The 19,185-nt window shown below is 40.2% G+C and overlaps 1 protein-coding gene across 2 annotated transcripts in view; it reads right to left on the bottom strand.

The window, feature by feature from the left end:
- The window catches only part of SLC34A2 (solute carrier family 34 member 2), a 28,735-nt gene extending 22,857 nt beyond the window's left edge, over positions 1-5,878 (bottom strand). Inside the window, exons 1-2 of one of the 2 annotated variants that reach the window (XM_089660033.1) lie at positions 5,663-5,878; positions 2,247-2,279 (exon numbers count right to left, since the gene is read on the bottom strand). In XM_089660033.1, the coding sequence (XP_089516159.1) occupies positions 2,247-2,258 (12 nt within the window). In that variant the 5' untranslated portion in view covers positions 2,259-2,279; positions 5,663-5,878. The remainder of the gene's footprint in view (positions 1-2,246; positions 2,280-5,662) is intronic. The other variant, XM_089660034.1, reaches the window with a different exon arrangement.
- Positions 5,879-19,185: the final 13,307 nt, after the last annotated feature.

The raw sequence follows: 19,185 nt of genomic DNA, 5'->3' as shown, positions 1-19,185 counted from the left end.
TTCCAAACAAGGGAGAGAATTGTATGAAGGACAATGCCAAGACCTGCCTATATAGTCATACACTGAACCTTTTCTGTCATCATTGTTTATCCTGTGCCATTTCCATCAAATCATTCCTACTCAACCTGCCGGTTCACTTATTTATAATTGCCATCTCCACCTCAATTCTTTTTTACCTGGGATGCAATTACAGCACCTTGCAGAAGTACATGGGAAAAATGTTACTGTACTCCATGCAATAAATCACTCGGCTATACAGGATATTTGGTTTAAGATTGAGTAGTTAATTGTTTGGGTTGGACAACAACTCTCATTACAATCAGGTGATCACTATAAAATAGCTGGGAGTGGAAGTTTAGTGAGTACCAACATCAGCTCTGAGTTTTGACAATTTATAGAGCAGAGCTGAGAAAATGTATTCTCACATACGTAGACTTTATACACTCACCGGCCACTTTATTAGGTACACCCGTTCAATTGCTTGGTAAGACAAATTGAAAATCAGCCAATCACATGGCAGCAACTCAATGCATTTTGGCATCTAGATGTGGGGAAAACAACTTGCTGAAGTTCACACCAAGCATCAGAATGGGGGAGAAAAGAGGATTTAGGTGACTTTAAACAAGGCATGGTTGTTGGTGTCAGATGGGATGGTCTGAGTATTTCAAAAACTGCTGATCTACTGGGATTTTCACGCACAACCATCTCTAGGGTTTACAAAAAATGGTCCGAAAAAGAGAAAATATCCAGTGAGTGGCAGTTGTGTGGATTAAAATGTCTTGTTGATGTCAGAGGCCAGTGGAGAATGGGCAGACTGGTTGCTCCGACATTCAGATGGTAGGGTTAGAATTTGGCATAAACAACATGAAGGCATGGATCCACCCTGCCTTGTATCAACAGTTCAGGCTGGTGGTAGTTGTGTAATGGTGCAGGGGATATTTTCTTGCCACTAGCAAGATGTACCTAATAAACTGGTGAGTGTGTGTGTGTGTGTATATATATATATATATATATAGATAGATAGATAGATAGATAGATAGTAGATAGATATATAGATATCTGGCAGCACTAGGGTCGTTGGTTTGAATCCCAGCCATGGCACCTCCTGCCTGGAGTTTGCATATTCTCCCTGTGGCTGCGTGGGTTTCCTCTGGGTGCTCCAGGTTCCTCCCACACTCCAAAGACATTCTGCTAGGTTAATTGGCTCCTGTCTAAATTGTCCCTAGTATGTATGTATGAATGTAAGTTAGGGACCTTAGATTGTACACCCCTTGAGGGTTAGAGACTGATGTGAATGTACAATATATATGTAAAGTGCTGCATAAATTGACAGTGCTATATATGTACCTGAAATAAATAAAAATATATATGTTATATTATACACAATTTCCTAATGTCTGCTAGGGGTTCCTACACTTTGCATATTGCCTAAGTACTGAAGAATAAGCTTGGTAACATTGCTGTGCCTGTGTATGATACAACCACCACTTTTCATTGCTAAATGGTTACACAAATTCAGTATCAAGCTTGATAAAGGACAAGGATGCCTGAAACATTGTTGCAATTCATTCACACATAACGGGAACACGTTAAGCTCTCTGTGCTGCAACCCTTCTGGTTTTCTGTTTCTTCTGGTGATCACCAAGGACACACCTGCTTGCTGTTCACCCTCTTACACTAAGTATTGGAAGAAATGAGTATCTGCTGTATATGACCAATATGCTTTTCCTTGTGCTTGGCTCCTCGGTTTTTCCAGCCATGACACTGTAGAATCAAATAAATTCTTCGGTTATCAATTTTTTTTACCCTAAATGCTGCAGTTGTCGCTTACTTCATGAATTCATTTTTATTAACAAATTGTCACATATATGGCCAGTCCATGTTCAACGTAAGGATGGGCACTGCCTCCATGTACTTGATAGGTATATTTTAGATCACATTGTAGATGCTAGGTTCATTGTTCACTTAGGTAATAGTTTTAAGCATTTAAAAATACAAAGATTATAACACTGCAACATATAAAAATGAACAGCACCACTGCACCAGCAAAGCAAGTGTAGAAATGATTGAAGCTTCCATCTAAAGCAATATTCACCTGAGCAATATGGCCCATGTGTGGAGCTTCCTACATAGAACTCATTCAGCATAGTCCCTTCACCAGAGAGAAGCAAAGCAAACTCCAGCAATACAAGCAATGCTCTCTGCAAAACAGAACCTCTATCCTTCACCATTACACTCTAAAGTACCTTTTTATCCATGTTTATGGCTGGAGACAAGCACTGGAAGGCAAATGAAATAAATGTGGAATATATTTAATGAAATGATCATTTTTAGTATAAGCAAATTCTATTTGCAGCAAACCTAATATTGTAAAGGAAACCTGCCATTTCCTATTGCCCTAGACATTCACTCTTGTCTCCCAGTCTAGTTTCTTGATTTATCACTGGTTCTGTTGCCAAATGTGTCTAAACTGCAATCCCAGTTCGTTTCTAGATCCTAACCTTTAAAAAATGTGTCCACAGTTTAGAAGATTTAATGTAATCACATCCTAATTTTTTGAAACATTATTTTAAGTTTTTACTAATTAAGGCTTTCAAAGTAAAAATGACTTTATCACAACCCACCCTACCTGTCTGAGACAAGGCTTTTTCTAGAGGTAGCCATCATATGTTCACCCTCAATCCAACACTATACCGCATCTATGTCAGGCTTGTACTTGTCAGTTAGGCCTAGTTCTGGCATTGACAGCAGGCATTTGAGGGGGTTTCTAATGCTCCTCAAACTCCTATGCAAATGATACTATGGGCAGCACACAGTGCTGTTCACATTATCAAAACATAAAGCGTTAGCATCACATCGCTTCAAAATTGAAGCCTCATGTTGAGTCTGGAGGAGTTTGAAGCTTTCCAACGCCTCCCATTCAAGTCTTTGGTGATGCCCCACAAACTCACCAGCATGCATTTGCAGTGAGGTTGCGGCGCATTAATAACATTACAGTTTATTATAGGCGTTTGTGGTTTATGCCTATAAAACGCTTCAAAACTGCACATAGGGCATTTGAGGAGTGTTTTTAATGCTTGTAAAATGCTCATTAATGCCTATGTAATGCTCATACTAACTCTATAGGAGTGTTTGTTAAGAGTTAGAAATTTAGTCAAGTGTGAACAAGCCCTAAAGCTAAACAAGTGTTCCTGAAGCAGTAGATAGTTGGGAGCAGGGGCGGACTGACAACTCATGGGGCCCCCGGGCAATAGGGGATCATGGGGTCCCTATGTCCTTGCCCAAACTCAAAAAAGCCTATGAAAAAGGTACCAGGGGCATCTCATGGGGCCCCCTACTGACCCCGGGCCCCACGGACAGTGCCCGAGTTTCCAAATGGTCAGTCCGCCCCTGGTTGGGAGCAAGATGACAGCTGCTTTCAGCAGATATTATTAGTAAAAAACACATTTATGTTTAATGTGTTAAAATTTGGCCACAAAAACCGTCAGGAAACAATTATAGAGATGACAATGGTGACCTCTTTTTGAACTGCTAGTTGTCTTGATGTCATAGTCATCCTCTGGCATCACTATCTTCACTGACCAAGTACTTCCAGGTAAATGACTCAAAATATTTCAAAGCAAAAGACAGCCAGGAAACTAGCATTTTCAGGAGGAGGTAGTCAGCCATGGGCATCTCTGTATGGCTTTTGACATATTTGTCATATTTTCTTGCTTAAAACATATTTTGATTTTCCACAATCTACAGCCGTCCCATTCTATGACAAGATTTCCTGGAAGTTATTTTTAAATGTTGGGAGCTATACACCAATTTATTTAAAAGTATAGTCACATAACTATAAAGTATATTACAACAGCAGTAAATGTTATCAGCAGGGGTAATAAATCTGCCAACAATTGCCTTTGGTCTGGTCTGATGACTTGTTAAACATTCTTCATCTCCTGTGCATTTGCCTGAGCAGGAAATTAAATGAGCCCCAAAAGTTTAACTGGGTAAACTTTAGAAAGTTTTAGAAAAAAAAAACTAAAGGACTAAAACTGCAGTTCACATCATAGGTGAATTAAATAAACAGTGGCCTTGTCTACTGCTCTGAAGCACATCAGGAATGTGGAAAATGAGAACACTGGGGCAGATAGCAGAACGAGACAACAGGTTCATGCTAGGCAGGGACAATTTAAATACAATCACTTCAAATCCTTTATACTAATTTGCTTAACATATTAGTGTGGCAATTGCCAAACAAAATGTGAGCACACTGCACCAGCCAAATTTACTGATGTTTCAATCATCGCTAAATAATTAGAAGCCAAGAACTACATTTAAAAGTGATACATTAAAAAGTATTTAATTTTAATGTTAATTTATAGAGTACAACTGTTCATGGGAACTTATGATTATGTAAGAGCTGTCAGAGCAAATAAAATTGTTGAATTTGATTGATTGACGGATTGATTGATTGATAGGGGTTACCACTGCCTACAGGTTGCTTTGTGCTTTTATCAGCAAGGCAACAATATTTGTGCTTGGCTTGTCATTAAAATCGAACTGCAACATGCACAATAAGTATAATTAGTATTTAATTATTTGGCACAAACTAAATAGAAGTTTATACCAAGGAAAACACATAAAAAGGACTAAAATATAACTGATATCCAGGAATAGTGCATGAAAATCTGCCTGAATTTGGACATTGAACAATTGAATAAAAACTGTCATATGTTTAGTTCCAAATACATTTTAATATTTTGTGCTGTTGAAGAGATATGTGACAAAAAAGAAACAAAACAAAAATGAAACATTCTCTATATAGATAATATAGTAAATCACATTGGTCTTTTAGAAAAGTATGTAACAATGTACCAGTGGTGCAATGTTCCTTGCATTTATTTTAAAGTATTATATGCTTTTATTTATTAAGTGGATATCCAATGATGCACCATACTCAATTCATAACATGAATCTATAAAAATATGGTTAAATCACAACTGATAACCAGGGACAGTACTTTTTTAAAAAACTATTATTGACAGAAATGTGCCTGATTCCAAAACACTGATCCACTGGGGTATAAAAAGTGATAAATATGTCAAAATATATTTTAATATTTTGTGCTGTTGCAGATGTGTGCAGCATAAAAAAATTAAATAACGTTTATATAGATGATATGTGGTCTTCTAAAACAGTGTGGCAGGAATGCAGTGCCCCTGGAAATTATTTTAAAACATTTTTATCTATGCTTTTTATTTATTATGCTGACATCAAATAAAGCACCATACTCAAATCATAACCTGAATAAATGTAAAAGGACTGAATTATGAATGATATCCAGGGACAAGGCTATTTATAAAAACTTTTCTTCATGAAAATATGCCTGATGAACACAGATCAGCTTGAAAATGCCAACTATTAAATTTTTAGTTTCAAAATACATTTTAATATGTTGTGGTGCTGAAGAAGTGTTTGGGATTAAAAAAGCATAAAATACGAAAAAAAACAAACTGAAATACTCTTTATATAGATGATTTTCAAAACATTTATCTATGCTTTATTTATTATGCTGACATCAAATCAAGTGCTAGAATCAATTCATTCACGATTCAATGAAAGTAAAAAGCTCATGTACAGGCAAAGGCTATAATTATTGTAATAAGTGATGTCTTACCTTTTGATCCTGTGGTAGAAGCAGGGAAAGGAGAGGTGCAGTGCTGGGTGTTGAGATGCAGGTACCAAAGATTTCAGCACTTATATACAGGATGAGAGGTGTACCTACACACCCAGACCACACTATGCCATCCCTCCCCTTTACCCTTCAGCACTGCCTTCCCTACCTGACTCCCTAAACCCAATCTTCCCAATCAGCACTTTCCAATCAGAAAGATGATAAGTCACTTGCTCCCTCTGACTTATCAGTGTGTGCTCCATGCTGATCCCAGGGAGGCTGGCTCATCCAGCACCTGACAGCAGAATTTCCCTGTATAAGGGAGGGTTGCCTGGCTCACCATGTGAACACTAATACTGTACTGAACACACATGCTGAGCTGTGCAATACCTGAGCTGCTGCACAGGAACCCAGACTCCCATTACAAAAAAAGATAAAGGAAATCAATACACCTGAGATTACCTGTCCATGTCAAAGTTATCTATGCTACCTGGTCTTGGACCTGTCAAAGAAACTGGGTTAGGAGACTTAGGGATGGCTCAGCAAGGTCTTTGGATTTCCTTGAATAAATCATGTAACAAAAAGTAATCATATAATTGAAATAGAATGATACCTGTTGTATAATACAAGCCATTTCCAGGACATGAAGAATTGCTAGTAGAAATATTGTTGGTTTTCCACGATAATCAGAAGAAAATGAATGTGTGTGTTATGTTTAAAGGTAAATTTTGCATTTAAAGAAGGACTCCAGGATTCGAAGATCTCTGCCTCTGGGTGGGGTGAGTGTAATAACCTGCTTTCCACTTGCTTCATTACATTGTCCTCTATTCAGAAATTCTCAAAGGTCTTCTTTGTGCTGCAATGCGGTGGTCTGAGTAACCCTATAGATATCTATGGGGCTGACAACCAATTCTGGTTGGCTGCAGAGTAATCCTAATCCTGGAGTTCTTCTTTAAACCCAGATGAACATCAAAGCTTATGAAATATACTGTATAGCTGGGGTGAACTATACTGCTGCACCACTGTCTCTGCTAAAGCATATTTATTTTAACATCTTCTAAATCATACAAAAAAATTGTACAAGCTGTTTTCACCTATAAAGATACATGAATCATAAAAACATAAAATTAAGATGCATGGGCATCACAGTGGCTAAATGGTTAGCAGTTTCTGCCTGGCAGTACTAAGGTTGTTGGTTCAAATGCCAGACACAGCACCACCTGCCTGGAGTTTGCATGTTCTCCCTGTGCCTGCGTGGGTTTCCTCTGGGTACTCTGGTTTCCTCCCAAACTCCAAAGACATGCTGGTAGGTTAATTGGATCCTGTCTAAATTAGCAGCAGTATGTCTACGTATGAATGTAAGTTAGGGACCTTAGATTGTAAGCCCCTTGAGGGTTAGGGACTGATGTGAATGTACAATATATGTTCAATAAAATAGGTGCAGAGCTAGAACAAGGTATACAACATTAATGCGTATATGAAATAGAAATAAATAAATAAAGTGCAATATATATATATATATATATATATATAAAGTGCAAGGTATAGTATCACCACATGGTGACTGTAATAGTGAAAAAATGTCCCAACTAATATTGCAAAACATGAGGATCTCATAAGATCACAATCAACGTGTATGGGTATCTGATCTGGGGGTGACAGATGATGTGTCAGAATAAACAAAGTGCGCACTCACCAGAAGCGTGCTTTAAACACGCATTTGAGATTAATCCTGTCTCATGAGGTATAATCTGGTCATTTCCTCCCAGGTCTGGCCAGGTTCCTATACACCACTAGGTCCTTGAACAGGTGTCACAGCGTCTGGTCACATCTGTGTTAGATTCTCTGGGTCCCTTGGTATGTATCACAGCCTGAGGTCACCTCTAAAATAGGCTCTGCGAATGACGGCACTCACAGGGAGAGCCCAATAAGAGACACCACATAGTGTGATACTGTTTAAGGGATAGCTTTATTCCACAGAAAAACAGGTGTATAAAATGATAAAATAATAAGGACACTGACCATAAAATTCAGGATGGCCACCAGCGGTGGCGTGACGTCTAGATGCTGTAGCCCGCTGACGCGTTTCGTGCTATGCACTTATTCATAGGGTGCAGGCTTACCCAGAGGACCCAGAGAATCTAACACAGATGTGACCAGATGCTGTGGCACCTGTTCAAGGACCTAGTGGTGTATAGGAACCTGGCCTGACCTGGGAGGAGATGACCTGATTATACCTGATGAGACAGGATTAATCTCAAATGCGTGTTTAAAGCGCGCTTCTGGTGAGTGCGCACTTTGCTTATTCAAACACATCATCTGTCACCCCCGGATCAGATACCCATACACGCTGATTGTGATCTTATGAGATCCTCATGTTTTGCAATATTATTTGGGACATTTTTGACTATTACAGTCACTATGTGGTGATACTATACCTTGCACCTTATATATATTAATGCACATATATATATATATATATATAATCACTTTATTTATATATTTATTTCTATTTCATATACGCATTAATGTTGTATACCTTGTTCTAGCACTGCACCTATTTTATTGAATACTTTGGAAGGTTTTCTTGGTTGCCTTTTGGTGTTCTAGCGGCTGTCTTTTTAGGTAGCGCTCGCTGATATCTCCTTGTTTATATAATATATATGTAAAGCGCTGTGTAAATTGATGGTGCTATATAAATACCTGAAATAAATAAATTGATATCAGAAGAAATTATATTGTTGCAATAGGTTAAAATAAATTGTATTTAGAAAAGGATACATACCATAATGTATTTTTTATCAGGGCGTTCATCATTTCTACCATGCTTACTGAATTGCTGTAGCTGTTCTTGTGTAGCTTTGGGGGTTATTAAAAATGGCCCTCCCCAATCAGAGCCAGAACTTTCACTAATTGGAAAAGTGGAATGGATAACAAAGTTGGCAGTGCCTCCACCCAGAACAGGGCCTCTGTGAAAAGAGGGGATTCCCTTCTTGGGCAATTAAGCAGAAATACAATCAAAGTAATTGGGAGCAGATAATCTACTTCAACCAGCATATAACGTCAACCACAAGTATTCACACACTTCAAAGACATGCTGGTAGGTTAAATGGCTCCTCTCTAAATTGGCCCTAGTATGTGTATGTATGAATGTGAGTTAGGGACTAAATATTGTAGACTACTGAGGACAGTGTATAGTATATATATGTATACGCATAATAGTATATATATATATATATATATATATATATATATATACAGTCATGGCCGAAATTGTTGGCACCCTTGATATTTTTCCTGAAAATCAAGTATTTCACACAAAAAAGGTATTGCATTAACACATGTTTTGCTATACACATGTTTATTCCCTTTGTATGTATTGGAACAAATATAAAACAGAGGCAGAAAAGCAAATATGACATAATGTCACACAAAACCCCAAAAATGGGCTGGACAAAAGTATTGGCACCCTTAACTTAATATTTGGTTGCACACCCTTTGGAAAACATAACTGAAATCAGTCGCTTCCTATAACCATCAATAAGCTTCTGACACCTCTCACCCGGAATTTTGGACCACTCTTCCTTTGCAAACAGCTCCAGGTCTCTCTTATTGGAAGGACACCTTTTCCCAACAGCAATTTTAAGATCTCTCCACAGGTGTTCAATGGGATTTAGATCTGGGCTCATTGCTGGCCACTTCAGAACTCTCCAGCGCTTCTTTGCCATCCATTTCTGAGTGCTTTTTGACGTATGTTTGGGGTCATTGTCCTGCTGGAAGACCCAGGATCTTGGACGCAAACCCAGCTTTCTGACACTGGGCCCTACAGTGCGACCCAAAATCCTTTGGTAATCCTCAGATTTCATGATGCCTTGCACACAGTCAAGGCACCCAGTGCCAGAGGCAGCAAAACAACCCCAAAACATCATTGAACCTCCACCATATTTTACCGTAGGTACTGTGTTTTGTTCTTTGTAGGCCTCATTCCGTTTTCGGTAAACAGTAGAATGATGTGCTTTACCGAAAAGCTCTATCTTGGTCTCATCTGTCCACAAGACGTTTTCCCAGAAGGCTTTTGGCTTACTCAAGTACATTTTGGCAAACTGTAGTCTTGCTTTTTTATGTCTCTGTGTCAGCAGTGGGGTCCTCCTGGGTCTCCTGCCATAGCGTTTCATTTCATTTAAATGTCGACGGATAGTTCGCGCTGACACTGATGCTCCCTGAGCCTGCAGGACAGCTTGAATGTCTTTGGAACATGTTTGGGGCTGCTTATCCACCATCCGGACTATTCTGCGTTGCAATCTTTCATCAATTTTCCTCATCCGTCCACGACCAGGGAGATTAGCTACAGTGCCATGGGTTGCAAACTTCTTGATAATGTTGCGCACTGTGGACAAAGGCAAATCTAGTTCTCTGGAGATGGACTTGTAACCTTGAGATTGTTGATATTTTGCCACAATTTTGGTTCTCAGGTCCTCAGACAGTTCTCGTCTCCTCTTTCTGTTGTCCATGCTTAGTGTGGCACAGACAGACACACAATGCAAAGGTTAAGTGAACGTCTCTCCTTTTTATCTGCTTTCAGGTGTGATTTCTATATTGCCCACACCTGTTACTTGCCCCAGGTGAGTTTACAGGAGCATCACATGCTTGTAACATTCTTATTTATCCGCAGTTGTGAAAGGGTGCCAATACTTTTGTCCAGCCCATTTTTGGAGGTTTGTGTGACATTATGTCGAATTTGCTTTCTTTCCTCCCTTTTTTTGTTTTGTCCCAATACACACAAAGGGAATAAACATGTGTATAGCAAAACATGTGTTAATGCAATACGTTTCGTGAGAAATACATGATTTCCTGGAGAAATATCAAGGGTGCCAACAATTTCGGCCATGACTGTATATAGCATTTTGTAAATTGACATCGATATATGTGGTGATATCAAAACGCTTCCTAACTTGTTTTGTAACACGGCAACAAATGGCAGCACAAGGCTGCACACACTGTCACAGGAAGTGCTGACCTTCATAAGTCAGTGTGCCAAAAGACATCATTCTGTGTACATCGGAAGCTGTGCATCTGGTGCTATTCTGACCACATGCATTACCACGTCTGTTATTTCATCATGGACAGCAAGTCAAAACAAAGAGCAAATGTGAAATTCTGTGCGAAACTGGGCAAATCTGCCACAGAGACGCTTGACCTGATTCTGCAAGTTTACAGCGATGCTGCAATGAGTCTTTTGAGGTGTTTTGAATGACACGCACGCTTGAGTGGAAGAACATCACTGGAATATGACAAGAGATCAGGAAGGCCTGCAACAAGCTCAACCCCCCCCAAAATTTCCTCTTCCTGAAGATGAAGATCCAGTTCAAAGGTTGCCGTTTTGACAACATTGACGATATTGAGTGATTTGCCCAGTTTCACATAGAATTTTACATTTGCTCTTTGTTCTAACTTGCTGCCCATGAAGAAATAGCAGACGTGGTAATTCAGGTGGTCAGAATAGCACCAGATGCACAGCTCCCGATTGTAAACAGGACAATGTATTTTGACATACTGACTTATGAAGTTCAGTGCTTCCTGTGACTGTGCGTGCAGACTTGTGCTGTCATCTGTTAGTAAGTTACAAAACTGGTCTCAAAACCTCTTAATACCACCTCAAAAAAGTACCTGAAGTAAATAAATAAACAAACACCAGTATGGAAAGCATACAAACTTTATATAGGAAGAGATTAATAATGTGGTGTTTGTCTTGGTGTTGGAGTCCTGAAGACAAAATCTGCAGTGATGAGGAGACCCTCCAGGCATATAAAGTTGCAGAGCAGTAGCATGTACTCCTTTACGTAAATGTGATTTTTGTTTTGTACAACATTTACTAATTGTCAGATCTCTACTGGCTTTTGTTTGCCAACAAAGCAGTAGGGCCTATAAATGAAACATCCCTGCTAGCTTGTTTGTAAACAAATGGGCCGGCCATGACCCTATTTAGTTAATAATGTGACCTAGGATCCCTCCCACTGTGCTTACATTTCAGCAATGCTGGGGAGTTGTCATTTGTGATGGCTTTAGTTCCAGGGAAGCAATACTGAGGTGCTGGATCAACATTGTCGGGTGTCACTCATCGTAATTGGTGTGGATCAACATCATTGGACAACATATATGACATTAAAATTACAATATATTTTTCAATAATGGCTTTTTAGTTTTTTCGGTTTTTTTTTATATAAAATTGGTCCAGTTTGCTTTAATGGGAGAAAAAGGTCCTTACTGATCTTCTTAGGCAATTGGATATCCCTTGGATTAACAGCCCCAGGTGTTATTATTTATACATGTTAATAGCGAGTTATATTCTATGAGTTTAATCATGCATTTCACCTTTTTAAAACAATCAACTGAGCTAGAATTAGTTCTTAGGAAAGTCAGTTCAATATTTTACAGCTCTTACTGGCAGGTGGCACTTTTAGGGATGAGCAGGCGCATAGTGGGGCTTTTGACAAGACCACCCACATTGCCAATGTCCCTCTTTCCATCTGTGATTGGACTGTGCTGGCAATTGGTGAGAGTGGAGAGAGGGACATTACCACCATTTGGGAGAATACCCTTCTTATCAGAGGTGTGTCCAGTGGATGGATGGGCTGATGAGTAGTGTAGACCCCAGGGAGGCAGCCCTGGCCCAGGCAGGAGAAAGAGTGGAAGAGAGAGCCCATGCTGGGACTGTCTGATCACTTCTGCAAGACCCAGAAAGGGGTGAGTGACACTGCTGATCTGAGGCTCACCTGTTGCAGGCAGGTTCTGTGCTGCTCATATGGTTGCTAAATGTAGGAGACAAACTGTTAGGGGTTGTCATTGTTAATGGGGCAGCACAGTGCCTAAATGTTTAGCACTTCTGCCTGGCAGTACTAGGGTTGTTGGTTTGAATCCCAACGACAGCACCACCTGCCTGGAGTTTGCATGTTCTCTCTGTGCCTGCGTGGGTTTCCTCCGGTTTCCTCCCACACTCCAAAGACATGCTGCTAGGTAATTGGATCCTATCTAAATTGGCCCTAGTATGTGTATGTATGAATGTACGTTAGGGACCTTAGATTGCACACCCCTTGAGGGTTAGGGACTGATGTGAAAGTACAATATATGTAGAGCACTGCTTAAATTGACGACACTATATAAGTACCTGAAATAAATAAATAATATAATTTTTGGGTGACTACAGCTGCACACCAACCCAGTGAGAGACCACCCTACTACAATCCTAATCAAGTGGGACATCCACTGATATTGCTGTAATTACCATCACATTCAGAGACAGCCAGTCTGTATATGTACTGTATTCAAAGATGCTGCTCTGAACTCTGTACATCTGCAGGATGCTTTGGGGGTGCCATTAAAAATCAATGGCACTGCAAAAGATTTCAATTCAGTGCATGGAAAGTTTCAAGGTCAGTTTAAAGTATTAGGATTATATCCCTATCACAGATGGCTCGGTAAGCACTTGTAACAGGTATCTTTACTCTCGGCTCTCATTTGGGTTAAAACTCTCTGCTTCAGTGATAATGGTCACCAGGATAAATAAAGAGGGTGACTTTATTTACCAGAGACACGAAAACAAGATACGAGGGGCGTTCAAGTCAAACGGGAACTTTTAATTTTACAGGTATAAAAAGGTATGCTATTGTGGCGTTACTACATGCAATAGTACAGTAAGTGGCAAGTGTGTCCTATTACTAATAGGTGGTGCACATGTCATGGGCCAGTCCAGAGACCATTAGTCAAGATGGCAGACAACAGTGTTAATGCGTACATGGAACAGCATGTGGTGATGAAGTTTCTTGTAAGCGTAGCACTACCCCCTTGATGGTTGCTGTTGAATTTGGGTCCCCTTATAGTCCTGCACAGCCAATCAGTGAGCACCTTTCACACAGCGTTCATCCACAGACAGAAAATCAGGCCTTGAGAGTTGGTTTTGTTTTTTTACTTATGGGATTTGAACAGAGAAATGGTTAGCGGGGTATAGGACGCCCAATGGAATGGATTCTCTAGAACAACTTCCTGAACTATGTACAACTTCTTTAAGGCCTCACACAGTTACTGTTGGAGTGCTAGCCAGCAACTCCAGGTGTAGTACCCCAGATTAACTTCTCTTCCTCCCAGCAGTCTGTAGGTAGTCTTTCCTTTCCTGAGCAGGGGATCTGGCTGCTCTTGCCTTTAGTAGGTGCGCAGTCACTAGTAGGGGCTAATCTAATTTCCCACCAGAGTGCCCCTATCCGCTCAGGGGGTGTAGGTGTACTCACTCAGGTCCTCTCCTGCACAGCTTGTGAATGTCTGCAGTTATCAGGCTTGATAGCTGAACAGCTCCTTCTTGCCACACAGGGGATCCTCTCCCAGGGGAGCAGGGAGTTCTGAGTTTTCCTTCTCCCCAGATCCGGGCTCGCAGGCAGGCCCCATCCCAGTCTACCTCCTGGAAGCCCTCCTCCACCAGGCTCACATCTCTCTCCTCTTTATTCCACTGCACCGCTCTCCCACTCCTTCTCAAACACCTGCTACTGAGCAGACTCTAACATCTTTTAATGAGTCCAGCCCCTTGCCAAGTCTCCTGTTGGGGAATGGCTGAAGTCCCTAAACAAGTACAGCCAGCTACTCCTCAGATCCACCCACTGCCTCCAAGACCCTCCCTGAGAACCTCAGAGCAGGGGGAATTTCCAGAGAGTCTGGCCTACAGAGTCTGTCAGCCCTGACCCAAATTTGACCCCTCTGGCTATTACACCTGAGCTGATAGCAGCTCCTGACTAACCATTAGGGATTCTAACTCACCATAGTAGGGTGTTACATAAACAAAGGCATAAAACCCATGGATATCTAAAGAAGACCTCAAGCACAGTACAGTACGATGAGCCACAGTAAGACATTTGAATGGTGTAAACATTTAAAAGATGGCCATACACCTGTCAGTAATGATCCCGGCCCTGGTGGTTCCCAGCCCATAGTAGACATTCCTGTGAACATTCATAGTGTGGAATGCCTGATCCTGGATAATTGACGGTTAAATTGACTGGATAAATTGCACAAGAGACAAATCTTTCTGTGGGAATGGTGAACACAGTGAAGCAGGCTGTCCTAGGATGGTTCAGGCGTACTGACAATTCTTTCTATGCCGAAGCTTTCCAGGCAGTAGTTAAATGCTGGGAAAAGTGTATAAATGTAGCAGGGGAGTATGTTGAAAAATTGTTAATTTTTTATATAAACTCAAAAGTCCTGGTTTGACTTGAACACCCCTCATAACAGAACCTCTATTGGTGTATTCATGATGAAGCCCCTCCACATTCTGTATGGAAAGAATGAGTCTGATGATAGGGCACTTAGGCCTTGGGTTTGACATTTTTATAAAGCAAGATTCTGAATTAATTCAATCTGATAATATGGTATTCTTAAAGTACCAAAGGTTAGGCAGGTGTGGACTTTGCTCCAAATCACAAATTCCCAAGAAGATAGTACATAAGTAACCAGAGATGTCTATGTGGTAATTTGATCATCATTTTAATCAACTACTACAGTAAACTTGTAGCTGGAAAATCTTACACCAAGATTAAGTTGTAAAAGAATAGTGCTTGGAAAGGGTAAGCAGAAAGGTGTCATTGACTTAACCTGCATTTGCAACAGCTATGGCTAATCCTGAATATTGGTTTACTTAGCTGTTACTTTTCTACTTTTCAATTTAAATTCATTTTAAAAAAAATTATTTTCAGTGATTTTGTCTTTAATATTGTACAAATAAACAGTGGTTCCTGTTTTCCTTGTCAAGGAAAGTAATTGAACAATGGCCCTCAGCAGTATCAGTTTAGCTGGTTGTCCAGAAGCTCTTAGGAGCCCATTGCTGCCCTCTCACCCAGTACTGCCCATTGTCAAGCGCACCTGGTTTCTCTTACAGTTGCTGACTTGTATTCATCCACTTACACTACTTTTGTAAATGGTATCAGTGTGGTCACGTACAGGCTCTAGTTATCTCTGTAGAGTACTAACACACTTTCCTCTAGTTTATGGAAATCTGTCACATGGGCCTTCCCCTGACTGAGAACCATAACACATTTCCCTGCAGTAGAGCTGAGGATCAAAAGGATTAGTGGAGAGAGAAGAGCTTCTGTTTGCTGTTTGGGGGGGGGGGGTTGATGAAATGGATAGATTAGGTTCACTTTGTGAGCTCTGAGTAGTCAGGGGAGAGTTGCTACTAGATGTTCTAAAGTGCTGGGAAGGAGGTAAGTTATTTTTGGGTCACTCTGAAAAATGGGATTAGGTTAGTTGCAGTTGGGCTCTAAAGTTATTGAGGGGTGGGGACTGGCATACCTATTCCTCCAATGGCTAAGATTCTGTTGGGTAAATTGTACTGCATATAACTATTTATTGGATAGTTTTATATATTGGATGGTTTCCATAACACAAACCCACACCCACACTACCTTATTTACATCATGGTTGTTACTGCTGAACAATTCAGAATCTTGAATAGGGTTGGGTCCTTCTACAGAGTGGCTGTGTAAGCATCAATGGTGGGTAGGACTAGCCCTGGACACTCCTCATTGGTGAGGACTCTAAATCAGCTTTCATCAGGAACATAACAGGCCCTCTATTCCTTCAAAGAAACAAGGGCTGCACTGACAACATATCCACCCTATGATTATTTCCTGAATTATTTCCTGAAGTCAACATGAGCTTAGTACCAAACCACACAAATGATTTTTGGCAGCATGACTCTTGCTACCCAAATTGTCTGAGATTCTCAGATTTAGATCCTATAGAATACACCATGAGAGTCCGTAGTTTGAACATTATTTCTGCATTCCGCATTCAGAATTAGTAAAAAGAAATATACACGGGGCCCAAGTCTCAGCTCTTTCTTGTGTACTGTAGTTTACTGTAATATACTGTAGGTCAGATACTAGGAATGACATGCATGGTCTACTAAGATAAAAGGCTCTTGCATAACAAGCATTACTTTTACATAAGAGAAGAGTAGCAGAATAATAACATCACTGTTTTTACCATAGCATGAAAAGCACCATGCATTACTAAAGGCTGTAGTTAAGGAAAGCAGTCATTTTATGTAATCTAGGATATGACTAAATGGCACCTTAATTAAAGTGTACGTTAGAACAAAGTTAAAAAAAAAAAATGCAATACTTTTCTGTAAGACATGGACATTTCACCATGTTTTGTACCTTTAACGTAGATCTTCACCCGCTGAGTTAACATCCATTTTAACTGATTTACTTTATTTTTTAATAAAAATCTGTTGCCCTGCCCCCCATGCACATTTATCGCCCATGCAAATGACTTGTACAATACTTGCTGTGCCTCCTGGGATATGCATGTCACATATCCCAGGAGGCATAGCCCTTCATTCAGAAAGGATGAGAGGACATAGCTAGCGCAGCATCATAGGGAAGCATGCTAGCTGAACCTGAAATGGCCAGCAGGCCTCTTGATGGCGTCACAAGCAACATAACAGCTTGGTCCCGAGCGGTGGCAGCAGACAAGAGGTTCTCAGCGGGACAATGCTGGATCCTCTGGGTGGATGAGTATCTGAAATATGCACACCACACCACCTGGTAAGAAAGGGTAAAAAACAAATACATAAATGGGGGGGGGGGGCAGGTGAAGATCCACTTTAAAGATACTGCAGGGACAGAAAAATAACTCTTGATTTGGCAGAAATGCAGCGTGCTCCTAATTTCTTGTTTGGGCTGACAACACAGTGCCTTTTCTGTGCTAATATCTAAAACATGTTGTTAGTCCTGCCTGCTGGACTACAGAACTCCACTAATCTCTGTCTCTCTGTCCATCCCCACATGCATGCATTGATTTCTTGCACACATAACAATGCTGTTTCCTTGACTCCCAAGAGGCTTTCCACATACCATGTTTAGGGAAAGAGCTCTTGGTAGATGTAGTTCTGGTGGTATGCGTACTTTAGAAAAAAAACTCCCCTGTACCACATTTCACAAGCTTGATAATGATGTCAAAGGGTGTAAAGTAGTTGTTTCTCACTACTGGAACAAGGTAAAAATAATAATGCTGGAACATGCTCTAGAGGGGGAAAGAAGTGTTAATCACTACAGTACTGTATATCATAAATAATTGCTCTGCTTTTTAAAATTATTAATAAAATACTGTTTTCACCTTTTTTTTACATTACTGCTGGTCTCCTCCAGCCTTTTTCAGCCACATTCTCTCTATGTATAAGTGCTTCAGCATTGATAAACAATGTTGTTTAAGGCAGGCTTTGCAATGGTTACAACGGCCAAATGTGCCCACCCAACATGCCTTAACGCAGCGCTTGTACTCTCTATTGGGAGCACATGTGGAAGGGTGCCAATGTAGGAGAGCAAATAGAAGATAATTATCATCATATACCAGGAAGTACTTAAAGAAAGACCTTTACAGCATTATCACTAGGTATTGTTTTAAAGTGGTTCTAAAGGCTTAAAGTGATACTAAACACACATGACCTATCTAACATTATTCTTTATCTTTCTGTATGTGGATGATGGCACTGTAATTATTTAATTATTATTATTAAAAAATCTAAGTACCTTTTTTTCTAATCAATATACAGCTGTCACATGACCCTGCTCTTTCCCAGCCTGTCTGTAGAGAAACAGTTGTAGGAGGAGTTTTTTGTCCTCTGCTACTGGTCGCATGATCAAAGTAACAGCCTTTGGAATACCAAATAAAAATAAATAATAAATATCAATAAACTATTTTAAATTATCATACAAATATATCTTTGAAATGTATTATTTTTTGGTGATAACATGGTGTTGGTGGATTTCTGCCTGTCACAGGCGTTGTCACGCCCTTCAAGCCTGTATCTTAGACTAACAGGAAGATAAGCCTCCATCAATCAAGATATAATATCCCACCCCCATTGTGTTTAGCTGGTTAGTGGGCATGGAGGAGGAGGGAGGGAGCGGGCTGTCATTTACCACTGTGTATACAGTCACATGTGTGACTTTATATTCACATGAGCTTCTCAGATGTGAAAAGAAGAAAATGTTCAGAATATAAATACACTGAAAACTGAGCATGTGCACTAGCTGCCAACACTGCTCTTCAAAATTTCCAACTGCAGTGGGGATATGGACAGGAGGGGGAGAAAGAGAACAGCAGAATCAACCAGTTTTTTTTTGCAGAATACAGAAAATTAATCCCATTTAACTGAGTATGAAACGCATGTGATATAACATTTATTGCTAGTTTTTAATTATTTAGGTTTAATAAGTTGTTTTTTTTTTACCTAAAAAATTTTTTGTTATTGGGATCCCCCCGGCCCACTGTTATACTTACCTGAGCCCAGTCTTGATCCAACACTGCACGAGAGCTGCAGCCCTTTCATCACAGAACATGGAGGCAGCAGTGGGAGTCATTGGCACCTGCTGCTGTCAATCAAATCATGTGACAATGGAGCAGGACCAAGCTGCACTGTCTATGTCTATGGATGCAGACAGCACAGCTCAGGATCAATCCTACACAAGAAGCCCCTA

Source organism: Staurois parvus, unplaced genomic scaffold (genome assembly GCF_062004578.1).
Source record: "Staurois parvus isolate SC_StPar_1 unplaced genomic scaffold, SC_StPar_1.0 ptg001199l, whole genome shotgun sequence".
NCBI lineage: Eukaryota > Metazoa > Chordata > Amphibia > Anura > Ranidae > Staurois > Staurois parvus.
The sequence above is the reverse complement of the archived record's forward strand: the minus strand, read 5'-3'. Positions and strand labels throughout refer to the sequence as shown.